The sequence below is a fragment of the Pezoporus flaviventris genome, unplaced genomic scaffold (genome assembly GCF_033815535.1).
Source record: "Pezoporus flaviventris isolate CSIRO_AGI_PZ_B2104156 unplaced genomic scaffold, CSIRO_AGI_Pfla_v1 ptg000002l, whole genome shotgun sequence".
Lineage (NCBI taxonomy): Eukaryota > Metazoa > Chordata > Aves > Psittaciformes > Psittacidae > Pezoporus > Pezoporus flaviventris.
Window position 1 is genome coordinate 47,643,819 of NW_026892550.1, and position 20,098 is coordinate 47,663,916.

General features: G+C 44.2%; 1 protein-coding gene across 2 annotated transcripts in view; it reads right to left on the minus strand.

Annotated features, from left to right (window-relative positions):
* Positions 1-3,263: 3,263 nt before the first annotated feature.
* Positions 3,264-20,098, minus strand: part of UNC5C (unc-5 netrin receptor C) — a 251,314-nt gene continuing 234,479 nt past the window's right edge. For both annotated transcript variants that reach the window (XM_061477552.1, XM_061477544.1), the window contains 6 exons: positions 15,150-15,318; positions 12,508-12,741; positions 7,512-7,661; positions 7,112-7,276; positions 4,036-4,214; positions 3,264-3,680 (listed from right to left, as the gene is read on the minus strand). In XM_061477552.1, coding sequence (XP_061333536.1) covers positions 3,515-3,680; positions 4,036-4,214; positions 7,112-7,276; positions 7,512-7,661; positions 12,508-12,741; positions 15,150-15,318 — 1,063 coding nt within the window. In that variant the 3' untranslated portion in view covers positions 3,264-3,514. The remainder of the gene's footprint in view (positions 3,681-4,035; positions 4,215-7,111; positions 7,277-7,511; positions 7,662-12,507; positions 12,742-15,149; positions 15,319-20,098) is intronic.

Sequence of the window (20,098 nt, forward strand, 5' to 3'; positions counted from 1 at the left end):
ATTGGTTCTGTCTGCCAGACTTATTTGCCCTGTTAAAGAGCCACCACATGGGAGAAAACCTTTCCCCAAGCGATGTTGCTTACTGTGGCATGCTGGAGCTGGAGCACAGCCCCACGAGATGGCACTGTGTCCACGCAATGTTTTTTCTCCCACCAAAAGTAATCGGAAAGATCTGATCTGGCTGCCCTTGCATCTTTGCTTCCCACCCTCCCTCCTTGGGGCAGCAGGATGGGGATGCTGAGGGATGCATACCACCAGCCTATGCCAGAGCCATTTCCCCAGGCACATACCCTGCCGGGAAAAAAAAGGGAATTAAAAATCCCTGAGCAAAATAAATGCAGAGGGAGCATCAGGTGAGGTGGGAGCTGCTGTTAGCAGCAGTGGCAAAGCAAAAGTGTGGAGCTGCTGGGACAACGTGTGGTGGTGACTCTGTGGTGGAAGCTTGCCCACCCCTGGCAGCCTCTGCTCCCTGTCAGGGCTGAGGCAGCTGGCACAGTGCTGTGCTGGGACCCTATAAAGGCTGATGGAGGAAAAGCTGGAGAAACCGTTCAGTACCTAAGTAGGGAAGGGAAGGTTTCTGAACACTTGGGATGGAAGAAGAGCAGCTGCATTTCCCAGCAGTAACACTGCTGCCAGCAGTGATGTTCTTGATCTCCATCCACATCCATGAATGCTCCTCATAATCAGAGCATGTCTTTTCCTCTCAGTAAATCCCCTTTACAGTGACACTGCAAAAGGAAAATACTCCAGAATACTTTAAGGCTGTTGCTCGTCTGTTTTCTCTTGGATGAGGCATGGGGAGTGGGTCAGAGAGCTGGCAAAAAAATCATCAACTGATAGCGGTAACTATGAGACACTTTCCAGCAAGGCCCCAGTGAGAAGGCTTCACACACTGCCCACCAAGCAAAAACTGAGAGCTGGGAGTACCAGTGAGCTTGGGCATCAGCTAACAAAGACTGAGCTGGAGAGGATAAGGGACAGAAGGACAGTTTGGCTCATGCATCTACCTTGGAAAAAGAGCCACACGGGAAGGATGCACGGGAAGGGTAAAGAAGTACAAACTAAATACAACCGTGGTTACACCTGAAGATGGCACAGGAGGGAGAAAAGCTGAGATCTATCTTTTAAGGGTTGTTTTAGAGCTCCAAGGTAAGTCAGAAATGTAAGAAAAGGGCAGAGCTGGAAGCCCCAAGGCTTCCTGAAGCTGAATGCAGGATTTTTGTTAAATGCCACAGATTTCCATTAGCATTGCAATGGGCTGCATCAGATGCCTAAGGTGAAAAAGATGATTGTTGTTGAAAGGATGCCCATGGCATCTCCACATTAAAAGAAGGTGGGCTTACACAGGCAAAATGCAGACATATGTTGAAAGTTAAAATGTATGTCCTCCGGACTGAGATGCTGGTTTGCAATCTGCTGGATTACCTTTTAGAGGGAAGCGAGAGCTTTATGATTGCTGCCCAATGGTCAATCAAAACCCCGCTGGTGTCAGGGAGCTGAGAAATTAAAAGGTCCTAAGCCTGTGAAATGTCAAATGGGAGAAAGGGCAGATGGAATTTTCCTTTCATTTTGACCAATGACATTTTCAAAGTTACCTTTAAAGGCGCAATCTGGAAAGCCTTGGGGAAAAACAAAACCAAAACCATGAAGGAAAACAAGCCATCTCCAGTCTTGGGAAGCACACAGAGTGGGACTACATGCATATGTGCACAACAGGGCCTGGCTGGAAACCTGGAAAGGACAGGCTGGGGAAGAAAGCCTTTTTGCACCAGGAGAGGACAGACAACCTGGCAGTAAAACTACTGCAGTCCTACGCACTGTCATGTACCAAAGAACCAGTCTTTTCACTGAGCAGAAAACAAAATACATGTGCAGTGACAACTGAACAGGCAAATTTGGCTCCCTTTGCGAGTTCCCACTTTAGCTGCTTGTGGTGGACAAGAGGGACATGGTTGCATCTCACCCAGAAAAGACCCAGCAGAGGACTCCCAGTTAGCCTTGACCACCATAAACATTATGGGATCTGGTGTGTTTCTGTACAGCGAGTATCTGCAGCTCTGTGGGAGCTGCTGGCTCTCAGATCACTTCAAAGCAAAGCAAGACATATGGAGACCCACACTGAATGCACAAATCAGCGTCAGTGCCTCCATGTGCTTACACCTGTGTCCCTGATCCAGTGGTCTAAGTGTATTTGGACTGGGAGGTTGTCACTGGTTCACAGCCACCTTGGGACAGGATTGCTTCTTAAAGCAACCTGGAGGCACCAAAGTGGTGCTAAACATCACAGGGAGGGGTGCTGGGTTGGATCCTCTATGGGTGCAGATCAGTGACTATAGCAGTGTCACCAGTTTATACCACCTTTGCAACAGGCATGAAGCACAGAAATGCTAACATGATGTGAGCAACCAGTGTAGGCTAGTAGAGGACTTCAGAGGAAGAAAATGATGGCTGGAGAAGGGAAAGACAGATGTCTTGCAAGATGTTCAGGAAGGGGACAACAGGTGCCATAAAAACTGGAATGATTCATTCTGCTGCTGACAAAATTAGAAATAAAGTAATAATGGTAACAATAATAATATTAATAATAATAATTATAATCCTTGTACTAGATACTAATTAGTAAATAATTATCATAGCAACTTTTTTTCTTTTTTTTCTGGGTTTCTTTCCCCCCCGCTAACCACTCTGCATTGCATATCAAACCCCCTCATATTGCACAGGGGTGCAAAAAGGTGTTGTTATGTTGTGAAATGAAAACTGACTCCAAACCTTATGTTCCCTGCTGTCCTATAGCTATTATTCTCCACTCAGCCTCAGTGAGACTGCCTCAGGGAAGGAATAGGACTTTACGTGTGTTCCTGCTTAGCACCCAGAGTACCTGCTTTCTAGATGCACACCTTTTAACTCTGGTTTTCTGGTTTGCTATTTTTTTACAAGTAGGTCTAGGAAACAGAACAGTGACAGGAGGATCATTGTGAGACAATTAATGTGCAGAATTGTAGCCAAAATCTGAATTCACCAGAAACCAATAAGCTGAAATAGCCACAACCAACTGTCCATAGCCTTGTCTAGAATGGCTTTAAACAAAAAAATATAAAGAGCCATGGACAGTCTCCTTACCCCTGTCCAGAATTTGATGTAAACAACATCCATAGAAACTGGGATTGTTAAGAAAGTTTATCCATACATCTGGATAGCAATAAAAAGCGTTTCCTAGGAAACTGTAAAATCCTGTACCAAGCAGCGTACAGCCAAGCCGAGAGGAACATTAGTTGATTTATATTTTCAAGGTACAACTTCACATGATTTCTTTTAGATCCTGTGATAATGTACAAGGAGAGCATGTGTGAAGGTCAGGGCTGGTTTTTTTTTCTGTTTGTTTGTTTGCTTGCTTTCTTCTCTGCAGTGCTTCTTGTGTAACTCATTGGTCTGGGTTTTCATTTCAATTCTCGTTTGTAATAACAGGGCATTACCGCTCCCTGCGTCTGTCCTTCCTGTCCACACCAAGGCTGCATCAGTAATTTCCTTCTGCTGCCAAAGAAACAACGGTTTCGTGTCTTCCCATTTCTTCAAGAACCGCTGCCAGCATGCTCAGGTTGCCATCAGGGAAATTCTGGGCTTCCCAGAGATCCAGTATCACCCCAGTGGGACTTGATTTTGTAGCAAAATAATTTAGGTACCTGCAACAAGCCAAAAGGAAATATGTTTTTCCAGGTGCATGAAGGATATCTGAGTTCGTATGGCAGTGTTCAAGGCCAGGCTGGACAAAGCTTTGGGCACCATGGTCTAGTGTGAGACATCCCTGCCCATGGCAGGGGAGTTGGAACTAGATGATCTTAAGGTCCTTTCCAACCCTAACTATATGATGATGATTTCAACGCATCCCTGTTGCCAGTGCTGTCAAGGTCCGCACCTCATGTGCTGTCATCCTGTACTCCTGCTTTCACTCACCTCAGCAGGATTTTCACAAGGACCCGATTGCACATCCCTCCCTGGGGGCTTCACCACCTGATCCACATAGACAGCCCCACTCACCTGTCCAGTTTCAGCTTGTGGGCCAGCATCCGCCAGTCATGGCCCCTCGTCTGGGGAGCATCCAGGCTGCTGCACAGCTTCTGCCTGATTGGGAGCGGGATGCTGAAAGCGCTGGGTCCTACTATGGTGGTGATGGTGCTTGCTGAGTCTATGGGAGGATAATCGATGCCAGTAGGTTCCTGGCATTGGAAAGAAAGAGAAAGACAAAAATCAACAACAGTTTTGTTACTGAGTGAAGAGACCACTATAGATTATACCCTCAGAGCCTCAGTTCTTTCACTTGCATTAGCATTTATGTTAGTCAGCTGAAAAGGAGAGAGAATTATAACCAACTTTGAGCAAACAGCAGATTTTTTTTTTCTCCTTTTTTGTTTTGAGGGTGAAGACTACTATGCCTGGACAAAATTTAGTCCAGCTTAATTAATCACTTACTGGAAATAACGAAAGATCAGTACTTTGACACATTTTAGAGCAAATTGCTACTACTGGGGCAGGACTGGGCTCTCCTGGCTTGGCTGGCAAAGGCACCTTCCTGGAAGTCCCCAAGCCCCCTACTCCACACTGACCCAGTAATGGGCTCACACCACTGCCATCTGTCTGGGAGCACCCAGTCTCCTGGAAGCCTCTGATGCTGGGCAAGCCAGAGACAGTCAGTTAATACTGCCCCAGGCACAAGCTGATCCCTCATTTTTACATGGCTCTAACTCTGTGCTGGAGATAGATAACTGGAATGTGTGTGCTCATACTCTTTTATACACACCAATTAATCCTCTTCCCCTTTTTAAGTACATCTTTTTCCCTTTTTTTTTTCCCAAGAAATGACGTTTATGGAAGGTTTATGCCATGCTGTAATGTCCTCAGTTAACAATGTCCAAAGCAGTGCTGAATACTATATCCCTACTTGGGTGCCAAGGGCCTGCATCGCAGACCAGCCACCCCAAACCCACCGCTTCAGTCAATGAGCTACTGTTCTCTAACTGCCTGGCAATGGGGGTGGCCCAGGAGCTGGCAAAATGACTTGCATGCTAGCGCTGCTGCCTGCGGGCTCACCCATGCTGCTAGGTCAGAAGTGGCTGTAGGGTGGTGACTGATAGCATCACAGATCGACAACCTTCCCTTCTTATTTTAGGCCAAGGGATGCAAGTAACACATTGAAGCAGCACTGCCCTGGTTCTCGAGGTGGCCTGCTGCCCCAGATGCATCAGGATTGCTGCAGAAAGAGCCCAGGTATTTGTGGTGATGCCCTGTGGCGATTCACCCTTTTGGGTGAATACTGACAGCATGAGATAAAAAGGGGATTTCAAAAACAAGTGGTGGGAGAGATCTAATGCAGTCTTCCTCTTGCCTTGCAAATATGCGTGTTTTGGCACTCACTGCATTTGTAATTTTGAAGTCCCAGTGGAAGACACTGTATAAAGCCAGAATAAGACAGTTGAATCTGCAGAAGTTTTACATCCTTTAAAGGGGACAAAAGAGAAAGCCCATAAAGGGAGGATGCAGGAAACTAGTAACTGTGTTACTGTATTTTTACCATAGGGTGACAGAGGCAAAGAGGTAGATTCAGCAATGAAGAAAGGTGCCAGAATGGTCCTGCAATGCCTAACCCCTAGCTGGACACCACAGCCTACCCACAGGAGAAAATGTGAGGAACCACAGCGAAGGTTTCCTCATGTCTGATCTGGTGCCTTTTTCACACTTCTACAGGCATACACAACAGTTTCCAGATTGCTGTTATTACACTTTGTACTGAATTTGTCATCAAATTGTCTGAATTTTAGAGTTTTTTTCTAGTTTACACAGCCCTATATGCCAGCCCTTAGCAGCCCAAGGTCCTCCTGCCCCTTGCTGGGGCTCAGGAATATCACAAGATGTCAACCACAAGGAGCAATTTTGCAGGAGGCAGCCTTGATAACAATGATATTATTCACTCCCTCTATTCAATCCTGACGGATGGGATCACAGCACAAGACAAGAATATTATCCAGTTCCCTCTGAATCTATTACCAGGCCCTATTACACACAACCAGCTGAAGATGATTATAGTGTACACTTGCATTTCATTAAAGTTACTCTCAGTTCTTTTCTCTGTGAGGTTAAATTAGAGATTACTTCAATGCAGCACTTATTACAATAATTGTTTATGATACTTTGTTTTACCATCTGTCTTTAATGCTGTGTAGTCTCCAGCTGAATCTGCAACCTTATACCCACTAACCAAGCAGATGTTATGGGTAATATTGCACACTATCAGGGCCCTACAGAACAAGTAACTTTCATCAGTGGCCTCCCGGCCCTTCCCCAAGTCAGCCAGCAGCCCAAGAGCCTGCTTTCACAGCTGCTAAGGGAAGCTAAGGCATAAAACCCACCAGCACATTAACAGAAGTCAGTGCCATGTCACACCTGAACATGTTGCTTGGTCTCAGCCCTAAGCTTGACTGCCCCAAGAAATGAAGGTTCTCTAGATGCTACATAGCATTGGCAAAAATGTACCCAAACTTACGTTTTTCTACTAGAAAATGTCAGCCATCAAAAGAAAAAGTGTCAAAGATAACTGTCAGGATATGTAGCAGTAGCAAAATATGAGTAGAAAAGTCTACTGCAACTAGACCATCTGATACTCCCTATTGCACAGCTGTTACTATGTGGGATGAGAGGGGAGTGGCTCATGCAAACATATGGTAATGACATTTTTCTATTCTTTCGCCCCCTTCAAGGAAATGTCAGGCATGATGGTCTTGTAGCCTGCCAGGAAAGAGGGCCATGTGGTGCTTTGCAAGATGCATCAGGGAATGGTAGGCAAAGAGCTCCTTCTCATAAACACAGAAAGGTGGCAGTAGCATGGAGATCATAGCTGCCCTCCTCCCTCCCTTGAAGGGAGGATGCTCCCTTCCAGATTAGAGAAACTAAGGGAAAATGCAACAGAAGATAAAAAAGCAACAACTTAATCCATCCCTTATATCCATCCCAGCAGTCAGGAGGAAAAAGGGAAGCACTAAAGAGGTAGCAGTGGGAAAGGATATACTTCCTTAGTCCTCCCATGTTCCTGCAATCAGATAAATGCATCAATGTAATTTACCTCTGAGACAGAGCAGTTGAGCTGGAAGATCTGCCCTTCTCCTTCGACCTGCCGGACACAGAGTTTGCACACCAGCTCCAGGGTATTCAGGCTGAACCTTTCCAGTGTGAAGGTGCAGTGCAGGTTCCTCTGGCATCCACTCCAGATGTGGTAAAAGGGAATTTCCTGAAAGATGAAAGCAAAAAAAAGTATAGTCAGGGGGTGGTGTGGGACCAGAGTGGGGATGCAATAGGACTAGAGACTGTGGGCTCCATGATACTGTCACTGAAAATAGTCCAGGTTAAAAAAAGTCCAAAGGACTGTAGCCTGGCATCTGGTGTTTTTTAAACACCCCTTTGTGCCACTCTATTTCTTTAAGCCCCATTGCTAGTATCCAGTGTGAATGGTTTGTGATGCTCACCTGGTATTTAGCTGGCAGTTTGCTCTTCCAGAGAGAGTGGGCAATGTCGTGAATGGACAGGCGGAGGTTGTGGGTGCTTCCCTTAAAATACAAAGTTTTGGGCTCCTCCAAAAGCTGCCCGCCCATCTGCTGCTCAAGCTGGAGGACCTCCTGCAGTATTGTGATAAAAGGAAGAAGGTGATCAGGTGTCATCAAGACAGAACACTTCTGATTTTGAATCTTTTGATCCCTTGAGATCAACTGCTACAGATGTTGTAACTTGTGTAATACAGAAACAAATAATGCACAGGCATTGCACAGGATTCTGTTTCCCCATGAACTGCATTAGTGGGTCTGAGTATAATTTAAATACAGAAATATATTAGTCTTCATTGATCACCAAACTGGACATGTTATGGTAACATTACTGTTTTGGTTTTGGAAGCTTTTATTTGTGTAGGTCTTGTTGATAAGGGGCCCACACATACTGTTGGTCCTTCAGCTTGTGGCCTCCTGGAAAACTGCTCTATGACAGAGTGATAGAGGAGGTAACAGATGCTTATGCTCAGACTCTATTGTCAAGCAGGATGGTGTCAAAACAATGCAAGACACTGTGATGGAGCATTTTGTACATAGGAATACATAGGTTCACAGTTATGAAATACTGTTCTTTTAATTAAAAGCCAGTAAGCCAAGAGCCTGGTCTTTTTCTGCAGCTAAAAATAAATACATGCCTGTAACTAATGAGACCACAGTGGACCGTTACCTACAGCATAATTGTAGTCCACGTGGAAGAAACAAGTGCAAAGGCACCTGTGTGAGTCCCATTAGAAACTAACACAGCCATTCTCAGTCATATTTAATTGTAAAAGCCAACCAACCAGTCTCACGTGGCCAAAGCCAATCGCGCACAGAATAAGCATGCTCAAGTATGTGGGCACTCAAAACCAGGATGCTACACCAGGCCAACTAAGGAGCCTTCGTTTTAGCCCAATATAAAGTAGACTACTCTTGATCACATTCAGGATCTAGTTAGCACACAAAAAATGGTCCAACCCAGCACCTGGCAGATCCTGAAGCTAAAATGATGTTTGTTTATCAACCATTAGAGGAAAAGAGACAAAATCAGAAAACCTTTTAGATTAAGGTTATGCCAATGAATCAGTTCCAGCTTCTTTCCAGTGCTCCCTAATTACCTGTCAAGATGTCTAAAGAGCAATCGATAGTAATTATCTGATTACTATAGATCTTCATTATGTCCAAATTACCTCCCTGGAAGGGCCAGAAGACTCACATCACTGCGTGAGCTAATTGCAGATGCCACCTCTCAGGCACACAGGGCACAGGGGCCAAACTGCTTCTGCCCATGCAGTGACAGCTCTGGGTGCTGCTCTGCTGTGAGGAAAAACATTGCAGAGTGATGTTGCATCATCCCACCCACCAGATTTGGGGGCCTAGTTTCAATATCCCACTTTCAGGAACCACCCTTGGTCACTGTAGCCCCTCTACATGCTCCAACTGGAGAATGCTGAGCAGCCAGTACTTCTCCCATGCCATTCAGCTAATTAATTCAGAATTAATTTGGAACCATGATTTCCACAACCCTTCAAACCTGCGGGCTGGCTCTAGCTATACAGCATTTTATTTAGAGCAGTGTTTATCCGGCTGGCTGGTGCCTCTGTACCCTCCTCAGCCAAAACCTGAGCTGCATGTTGCTTGCCCAGGGCTGTGGTGCCTCTGACCACCCTTCCCATCATCTCTCACCACTCCTGTGAGCTGGGACTTACACTCTTAACACCCTTCCTAGGAGAAGAAGCTGTGTAAGGCATTGCTCCAACATCAGCATCACCAGGGCAGATACTACCTGTATTTGGAAAGGGCTTCTTCATTAATGTGGCACAAGCAAGCAATGGTGTTCAGTCTAAGCTGTTGCCTTTCTTCATTAGAGAGAAAAATACTCATTAAATAACCAAGAGAAGATCACATGCCTCTTGTGCCTTTTTTGGTGTGTTTGTTGAGGACACTTATTGTGCAGCATGAAGCAGGTTGGGGCACTCCACCCTGCTGTAGCCTGAAATCATTTGTTCCTGGTGTCTGAGGCACCATTTCTATGTGCCCAGCCGCTCAGCCCTCACCACACTGCCACACATGGGTGGCATACCTCAATCTCGAAGCCATACATGAATAAACAGAATAAAGCAGCTAGATTTCTTAACAGTTACCATATTATTAGGGTTTTTTTAGTTTTGTTTGTTTTTTTTTTTTCTCAGCAGACTAGATTGGGCATCCCCCTTGAAATGCAAAACTCAGCCTTAAAAGAAAGAGGCCAGCGCTCAAAGTCACAGCTACCCTCAACCTTCCCCCAAAAGCATTTTTGTGAGCATCCCATCCAGGTGGCTCAGGACCCTGTAGGGCAGAGGATGACACACACATGATCAGCACTGAACTCACTCTGCTTCACAGCCTCAGGAACCCTGCCAAGCCATTCCCACAATAACCGAGCCCTTATTGATGACAAAGTCATTACACTTCCCTACTGTATGTACTGTGGGTGCTGTCAGTTCAGCAGCAAGCGCTTACGCTGCATGATGAGAGGAAAAAGCCTGCTGGATAAATACAGCACTGTGCCTTATACAGCAAATGCTTGTCTTCCTTTAGTGGCTGTTAGGATACATTCAGCATATGGCACACTCATTCCAAGTTGTAAATAATAACAGAATGCGTTTAGTTGCCTATTAAAATAAACACATAATCCCCTACAAAGGCTCTTCCAAACCTCAGACATCCCATCATGGTAACATTTCACACTGCTCTTCCCTCTTCTCGCCTGGAGCAGCCAACCCCAAGACACCAAGATACTGCACCTGGTGCCTCACTTGCTGTCTACAACTTTCCCTCCCTGTCCAAATTATTTTTAACCTCAGGACCTGCTAGTCCAATCCCATCTGCATGCCTTGTTTTGCACAGCTAGCGGTAGTTGCCTGGTGAATGCCTTCCCTGTGGCAACATAGCAGTGCCAAGGACCTCATCCCAGCATGGCTAGGGCTGCTGCGGTGCCAGCTGTTGTGAAAGGATGCCACAAACACCCAAACTTTCTTTCTAAATAGTCATAGTTTGAGTCTACACAACACTGTTGCACTGGTTTGTACACACTAATTTACACCCACTGACCAGTGCTCAGCTCTTTCATCTACACTTAGCTTACTAGGGTAATTTTTCTTAAACCTTCTCCTTCCCAAGACCTTTCATTTTCAGAGAAGTGCAACTGAAACATTCATAAGAGTTTGAGGCTAGCAAGGAGGTATGCTTGTCCTCCTGTAAATCACCAGCTAGCTGAATCTTAAACCTCATGGATGGCCTTCAAGTCTTAGGGAAGACATGCCAAAAAACCAAGAAGATTAAAATGGGCATACTTTGCTGTAAAAAAGCATTACGTATGGGTGGGAGGACAGCTGCCTCACTTTGCTCACCTTTCCTTACCAAATTACAAGCTCACTTTGGGGTCTACCTGCAGCAGAAAACTGAAGAATCGCCTGCTCCCCTCCCAAATGCTGGCTGCAGCTTCTCAGGTGAAAGATGGTCCCTCTGTGTTCCCCTGCATCTCTCCTTATCCCTTCTGCTATTGCACTGAATTGGATTAACTTTACCTTGCAACTCCCTCCACAGTCAATTAGAAACAAACCAACAGCTCCTGAGTAGCACCTAATTGGATTCCCCCAGCTCTGACTGCATTAGCTGTCTGTCCAAGGCCCCTCTGACTTGTTTATTATTACCTCAGGCCTTGATGAACCCGTGGAAAATTGTATTATGCAGTACAGGCATAAAACCATTAGGACCCTTGAAGCTTGATTGCTATGAAAGATCCTTTTCACTTTTTTTAAAGAGGAAAAACAAAAGGGAAATTAGACAAGAGAAAATAATTGTTTCTAAAAGCCTGATACCACCAACGTATTGACAGAGGCCAAGCTCTAAGGCCCTGTAGAGACAAGACTACACTAAAGTCACTATATGACTTCTTCTACCCTTATATATATAGCAGAAGAGTATCCCCCCAACAGCCTAGGCAGGCACGCCTCTATATCAGATAGTACTGGGGAGGAAAACAGAGTATGCCATTTGCAGTGATGGAAAGTCACTGCTCCAAAAAACACAAACATTTCCCAGCCAGTGGATTTAAATCCCAGTAATTCCCATGTACAGCTGAGGAAACAAAAACATACAGCACCAGGGTGACTCTGCTTCGAGGCAGGCTTTGAACTCATTTTGCTACGAAGAGGCACTTGGGAAGTTGCACTGGTTATGACTAAAGGAAAAAAAAACACCTTTTAATACCTTCCTCTGTTACATGTGCAGTTGGAGCTACATATTTCATGAGTGCATCTATTATAGATATAATCTATAAATACAGGTATTTATAAAGAGAAATAGCAAGTATGGTTATCTATCTGCTCATCTGTATGTAGTAAGTGTGCGTGTGCATGCCAGAATTATTCAGTGAGAGTAAGGTTGTATAGTTCGAAACAGCAACAGCTTTGGTTTATTTCAGTTGCGAATTACGAACACAAAAAGCTGCATGCGAAGAGGTGTAATAAGGCAGTATAAAAGCAGGCAGTGATTAACAGCCCAGAAGCTTCTTTTATCAACTATTTACAAAGAAGCATTTAAATGTTTCCCCATCTCTGGGGAGCTGGCACTTAGCATTAAAAATACATGAATAACGAATGAAGCCTTGTGTATCTTATGGCCTTTTAATAATGCAAAAATCTTCGGATTCAGGATATGATACAGGTAAACAAAGGAAAAAAGACTGGTAGGCAGAAAATAGTGTGAGATCCCTATGTAAAGGAGACTTTATAGTATGTGAGGGTTAAATTGTGTAACAGCAGCTTGGTGTCAAGCTCTTTTTCTAATCAGAAAAACAAACCAATGGGCAGGAATGCAGGGAGCAGAGGGTCCAGTTACCACTGTGACTGCAGTCCTGCTGGAGAGGGAAGGCAAGTGAGAGAGCAACAACCACCTTAAGGGCATCCTGCGTGTCATCAAGGCAGTAGACCCGGACGCTGTACTCCAGCGAAGAGCAGGACAGTGGTCCAAAGATGGCCAGTTTGAGACGTTTAGCTGCTGCTTTGGTGATTGACTGTCCCACCAAGGCATACGTGCTGAGGGTTTCTGTCAGGATATGGCAGGCCTCTGGGTCCAGCTGAATATAGCAAGGAGTTGTAAAGTTTTCCTCCCCGACCACCACCACATCCTAAGGGAGAAAGAGACCAAGTTAGAGCTCCTGACCCCTCAGAGCTATTCTCCTTTTAGTCAGCAATACCCCTTTCAAGCCTGGATGATGCATAAATTGCTGTTTGCACCTGATGCATCATCCAGGCTTGAAAGGTGTATTGCTTTCAATGGCAAGTCCTTGCCGTTTGCACCTTAGATTAATAAAGATTTACAATTCCTGATTCTGGCTTTTCTTCCACATAGGCACAGAGAGGGGATGATTTCTCTGGGGTGCTGGTGGTGATGATGGTGGTAGAAACTCTTCCTGTCCTCACTCCCTTAAGACTTGTGACTCTTTCCTCTGGGCCCTGCAGCAGCTTTTAAAGCTCTGAGCACTGTTAGGCAAACAATGAAAATATCACAAATACTTTATTGAAAAAGATATTGCAGAACTAATCATTTGGTGACCATGATTTAACATCAGTTGAATCAGTGGTCACAATGCAAATAAACAACCACCCTTCCCTTTCTAAGCATGATAATAAGGAGTTATAAAAACTCAAGGAAGGGAAGTGACCTCTGCGATGGCCAAGTGCCACATCTACCTGAAATATCACCTGCTGCTTTGTCAGATTAATCCTCCATGGGGAGACTGCAGGGTGAAGGAAAAAAATACATACAGCCCAAATGCAGACAATCTCCCCACACTGAGGAGGACAACAGCTCCCCTGCTAATTTCTCCATTCAACCCTGAGTGTAATATCCTGCACACAACACAGGTGCTTTCAATGGCTTTGAGAGAGAGCAGAAGTGAAAAGGCAGCAACGGATGACAGCCACCTCTTGCAAAGCCACCATGTGCCACATGATACTCAGCGCAACTCATCTGTTCCATCCCTGCTGCCTGCAGGTCTGCAGCACAAGGTGCACATCTGGCTGTTGAGCAGAATGGGCTCAACTGAAATTTGGTGTTAAGCTCGGGCACCCTGGCCTCAGGGAAAGAAAATGTGCCATGTTTGTCAGGGTGGCACAATCCTTCAGGAGGGCAAGGTGCTGCAGTGTTGATTGCACCCTCTATGGCCACACCAGCAACCGGCTGTGGGATAAGGCGCTGGCCCTGAGCTATGCTGCAGGGGTGTGCATGCATATGCATGTGTGTATGCACATGTGTGCGTATGTGTGGGGCTCAGCTTGGAGGAGCTGCTCCAGAACAGAGCAAAGGAAAAAGATCACCATGTGGTGACCAGAGACCCTGTAGACACTGCGGAGGCTGTGCTGGCGCCAGAGTGTGTGCACGGCTGGCAGAGCAACCGCTCTGTCAAGGGCAGGAGGAGGATGGAGAGAAAATGAAGAGGTGCCAGTAGCACACAGACACGAATAAGGAACATATGTGTGGTGCCAAGAGTCAGGCTGGTGGGGTGCAGATTAGCTGGCAAGACAGACCTGCGTTCGCTGCATGTTCCTTCCCAGCGTGAAGAAGAGCTGGTGACACAGGCAGAGGGACTAATGAAAAAGCTGGTTTAAGGCAACGCTGGGCACAGAGCTCTTGCTGCTGTCAGCCCAACTGCCCTCAAAAGCCTCCCTGACCTTATTAAACCCACCCGTAGGAGAAAGTGCCCTTGCCAAATTAATTATGTGAGAGCAAACTGGTGGCAGCAGGTACCCAGGAGCACAGGACTGGAGAGGAGGGCTTTGCCAGGACAGCACAGCCTTGCTGAAAGCATCACTTTATGCTTCAGTTATAGTGGAAGGCCCTTCTGCCACCGTGCCCCAGGACATCTTCCTGCTGCAGTACTGGCAAGGAAGCACCCCAGGCTCCCACCAAGACTGCACTGCCCAGCAACACTTGTGCAACTTTCCTGAGGTTACATGGTGCAGAGTTGGATCCTGGCTGCATCAACTGAATGAAAGTGATGCTCCACCAATGTCTTAGGAGGGAAAAAGAAAAGTAAGATAAAGTCTGTGAGTTTTATTAAGCTGGATTAAGTCTTGGTGCTGAAGCACGAGATCATTTGCAGCATTATTTTCACTTTCTTGAAGATAGACTATGAACCAGGAGAATGAAAACTGTTTTGTAAAAAACATTTTCTTATTTCTAGGGTTAAGTAAGAAATTCTTTCAGCCACTGCTTTTTATTTTGCCTTTTCCTTGTGTCCCCAAGACTTTGGCACTACATCCTGCCACAACCAAAAGCCCAAGTGCCAAAATCTTACAGTGAAGGCTATTTGATGGAAAATAGCTAGAAATAGGAGGCACCAAACTGCCCCAAGAAAGCAGCTCTGCATGGGGAGTGGGCAGCGGGCAGCTTTGACACCTGGTGTTGAAGGGCACCGCTGCCTGCTTGTAGCAGCTGTGCATCTCACACAGAAAACTCAAAATACAGCAGCTGAAGGACTAGCAGAGAGCCCTGTGTGCAGTCAGTACACAAGCTGGAGCTCCTGAGCCTTACCTCCCACGGCCCCTGGGCAGCCTGGTGCTTCAGCTGGATTTGCCAGTCCTCCGTATTCGGTTCTGCACAATGGTGCATGGTTAAAATGACAGGCCGGGTTAGCAGGGCTCCTGGTGGGCCACAGCTCACCACCGGTGTCAGCAGGGTCTGGCTGTCTTCTATGGGTGGCCTGATGTTGGAACAGAAAAATGGATACATTAAATGAGCTGAAAAAGGCAAACCAGTATATTCAGGTATGTAAAAGTAAAAAGATTGTGCAAGCAAAGAATGGCAGGGTTTGGTTTGGGTTTTGTGGCTTGTTTTTTTCCAAATCACAAAATGTGTTTTGTTTTTCCAAATACCACGCATTTGTCAAAATGCAGGCTCAGGCAGCAAATTACAGACCACATTTGCTGAGCACCCTCCACTCTGACGGATCCTTGCAGACCGTATGCAGAAATTTCATTTCAGCCACTGCCAAAATGTGGTCACTGCTGCGTTTAGCAGTTGTTTATGTTTGTATGTTTAGCTGCATACAAAAATGAACAGTAGCTCTTGTAAGCACCATGTGTGAGCATTATTTACCGTCTGCACAGAGAAAATCGAAGAACAGAGGAAGAGATGAACTAATAAGCAAGTCTGAAACCTTGTAAGTGGTATACAGCCCATCTGAGACGTGCAGTATGAGTTCAGAGTCATCACCAAACCCACTGATATTCCATTTTACCCAAAAGGCATTCAGATCTACTAGAACAGATATCACAAATATGCCTGCAGGGAGCAGGCGTCACCAGCGGTAGCGGAGAAAAGGCAAAGGAATGTTAAGAAATAGTGCAGAGAGCAAAATACACTTGCAAATCCCAAGTTTCCTAGTGATAACCCAGAGCTGTTCAGTTAAAACCACGGCTATTGTCCAGTGCACTTGCTCCTAGTCACTAGGAATGGGTGTTACAGGATATCATGTAAATATTTATGATACACAGCACACACTGTAGTTTGAAAATGATTGTGAGTGTGTATGCGCGCCCATGTGCACTTGTAAACTATCCCAGACCAACTGCTGAGGAGCTTAAAAACAGAGGAAGCATGAGTGACTTTAACTATCCCGACATCTGTTGTATGACAAATACAGCTGACTGCGCCTCATCAACTGCCTCCCTAAATAATACTGAGGACAAATTCATGATCCAGAAACCAGCAAGCAGGAGATTAAAAGTGTTCAATGTGATCTGCACGTAAACTCCGGATCTGCCCACAGGACCTCCCATCCTCTGCTCCAGCTAAGATTCAATCCTTTGTTGATTTACAAATGCTTCTATTTATTTACAGCTGTATTGGTCTTAGTGGAATTAGTTGAAAGAGCATTAACTACTGTTTATTTCTGCAACTCTCAACCTTCACTAAAAGAAAGCAAAATAGATAGCTGTAATCTTAGATAACATTTCCAGGGAGGTCAAATCACTAAAAAGCTGTTTTGATGCACAATTTATTGCACCTATTCTGGTTATTGCAAAGATATGTCCACAGGCATAGCCTAATTTTGTCTACCTTAATTCTCCCTGAATATTCTATTAACCTCACAGAACACGAAAGACAAAGTTTTACAAAATCCTTTTTCAAGGTGGGATGAAGGCACTTTTGAAAAGTATCTCTTGTTGCTACAAATGTTGTGGGAGGTTTTTGTAACATTTGAGGAAAAAAAACAAAACCAAACCCCAAAAAGGTCCAGAATGGAAAAATTTAAATCTATGCAAATCAGTAAATCCAGATGATATGCATCCGTGGAAATTAACTGATGAGTTTACTAAATGACTTAACAATTGTTTCTGAAGAGCCATGGACTAGAAAGAAACAGCTGCGATATAGCTGCCTTTCAAAAAAGATGTAAAGTATAACAATCTGGACAGCTATCACGTATTATGCTGGTTATTTTAGCCTAACAAATAGCACACAAAAGAAATTAAACACTGTCAGCTAGAGTACCTAGTCCAGCTCCTCTTGAATGCTGCAGGGATCTCTGGATTCAAGGATTTAGAAGATCGGTGGTCATTTCTTGCAAGACTGAACTGAACAAATTATTGGGCAGTTTTGACTAAAATGTTACTTCTTCCCTTCTTCCTCAGACTCATTTACTTTTTTTTCTTCATTTTTCTTTGTAAGAAGCAACAAGAAGCTTCAAAACACTCCCACTGTGCCAGTGGTGGTTTTACATGGTCATTACCTTGTGCATTAATGAGTATTTCAACAGTCTCCTGCAGTCTAAAATTCAAGAAATTTCAAAAACCACAATGTTTTATGAAAAAGATCTTTCAAAATTACAATATTTGTCTGGAAAGGTACAGATATAACAAGCCACAGACTTAATCATCTTGTTAACCTAACTTCATCTAAAAGACTACTGACCCATGAAGAAGAAAGAAAAAAACCCAACAAGTTACCATAGTTTTTTGACTGAATTACAAAACCAGCAGTCAAAAATAATTTAGGAGGAAATATATCATGATTGCCATAAACAAAAATATCATGCAGTGCACTTTAGGTGAAAAATGAGTTAAAATTGACAAGAATCTGAGCACTGATGCATGTGGTTAAAAAAGCCAAAAGGTCATTAAAATAATATGGTACTGATAAATCATATAGCCTGAAGTTGTCTCAAAGTAAAATTAAGTTTAGCCACTGCTCCGTGACAAAATTTTGTTAGCTGTTAAATTTTAGGACTGTGATGGAAAGCATAATTCTGCTCTGCAACATTTTACATCTGATTAGCAGAAGTATAAAAAATGATGCAGAACACGAAGTCGGGCTGCACAGTCAGCAAGTGAGATGGGAAGCGGATACAAAAGTACAAAGGACATGCAAAACCAGCAAGACTTATTAGTTTTTCCCCAAGATGGTAAACAGCATCTTTGCCACCAGAGATTCACTGCCGAATGGATGAGATATGCATGCTTCTGACTTGGGTGTTTATGCTACAGGACACTCTGGTGAGTGGGGAACAAAAAAATGGGTGAATTGCAGGGATGCGTGACTTTGCAGCCCCTAATTGTTACCAGATACACATCTGAGTCCAGCACCCCAAAGTTACGCAACACTGCCAGTCCTAGTGACTGTCCACTATCTACCTCATGTAGATAAACCTTTAAAAACTGAGATGTAATCGGTTGCAGAGAAGTTCTTGAGTGGTATAAAACAGTGTTCAGCGTCCCTGAATGGGTGAAATCCCAGCTCTACTGAAGTCCATGCTAAACCTCTGACTCCTGTGAGGCCATGATTTCTACTCACAATGTGGAGAATAATGTAAATAGCAAAATTAAACTTACAGATAGCAATTAATAAGGAATATTGCAAGTAACAATGAGAGCTGGAAAACAATGCAACAGATTCAGAGAGGGGGAAAAGATGGGTAGGAAGTAAAATCCTATTAATCGTACAGCAGCTCATTCTGCCAGAGCAAAACAAGTTCCAAACGTACTTATTTAGTAGTAAAGAAAGCAATAAAAGTGAAAAAGATCTCAGGTGAGCTTACTGCAACACAGCAGGCATCAACTTGTAATGTGACATAGTGGCAAAAAGCAAATCTGATTTCTGCGGCTGTATGGGACAAGACCTGTCAGAACAGTCTGAGGTGTTTTCCTATCCAGCTGTAATGTGACTGCAGGTAGCAAGGTGTTTAGGGACTGCAGCAAGATCTCAGAAACAAACACCTGAAACCCAGAGGAATGAAGCTAAACCACTAAATGATACATACAGCAGAGAGGTATGCTATGACATCTGACAGGAAAAAGGACCAAATATCCCTTGACAGATATTTTCTCATTTCTCACTGTTTCCAATTTCCATTTTAAAACAAAAGGATTATGCTTTACTATAGTTAATGAGAACAGAAACAGATGCAGTACACAAGATATATCATACAAGAGATATTAATCTTTCTGCTTCAAGGCATAAACCCAACACTAATTGGTGGAATTAGTAAACAACAAATCCCCCTGAAGACAAGTTATTTTGTAGTCATTCATTATGAGCAATTTTCTTCCTTCTCCTGGAGCAGGTGATGCAGCACCAGCAAAGCCAGGATGAGCCAGGCCTAAGATGAGTACCTGTCGTGACTGAGTATTGTGATTTCTTTATTGTGGGTCACAGAAGATCCAGCACACAGACATAAGTAAACATATAGAGCAAGGGAGTTATCTCCTCTAAAGCAGAAAGATCTATGAGCAGAAATCTTAAAAACTGTGAGCCAGAACATACTTTTAGGCTGTTATCAAAAAAAGAACCTAAGCCCCCCAAAAACCCCACGTGCATATGCTTCACTTTCAGTCTGCAGCAGTCTTGGGACAATTTATCAGATGAGATGGGCAGTGGGCTGTATGACTCTGAAGTCTCTTCCTTGGAGGCAAAGAAGATGCTTTTGTTTTACAAAGATCTGACAGAAACTAAAAATCAATCCCCTGTTTAGCATTGCTATTGAAAGGCACTGACAGTAACTGAAAGGTCTTCAAGTATTTTCAGATGTTGTTCCATCCCACACTGCTTATCAAGAACATTCAACCCTAATTTGAAAGCAAACAAACTTTTATGCACTATATCTGGTCCGTTCACAATCAAATTTGTGTTTTTAATGGGATTACTCATTTGAAACTGTCTCCTTGTAATACACCAGACCATATTCATTAAGGTATGAATCAGACAGCAGATGTGAGCACAACTAGAGAAATCTCTACTTCTCAGTTGGCCTACATTGTGCTTCCTGGCACCATGAGTAGATCTTACACGCAATCACAGCAGCTCAGGAAGCACAGGATGGAGCAGCAAGAGAAGAATGGCTACAGCAACAGATGGCAACCCTTCTACACGGCTTAGCCAAAACTCACAGGGAAGACATTTTACTTGTCCTTTCATTCTTAGGGCTTTATTTTTAATACGTGTTCCTTTTTAAGTTACAAATTTAATCTGAATTCTGGACCGAT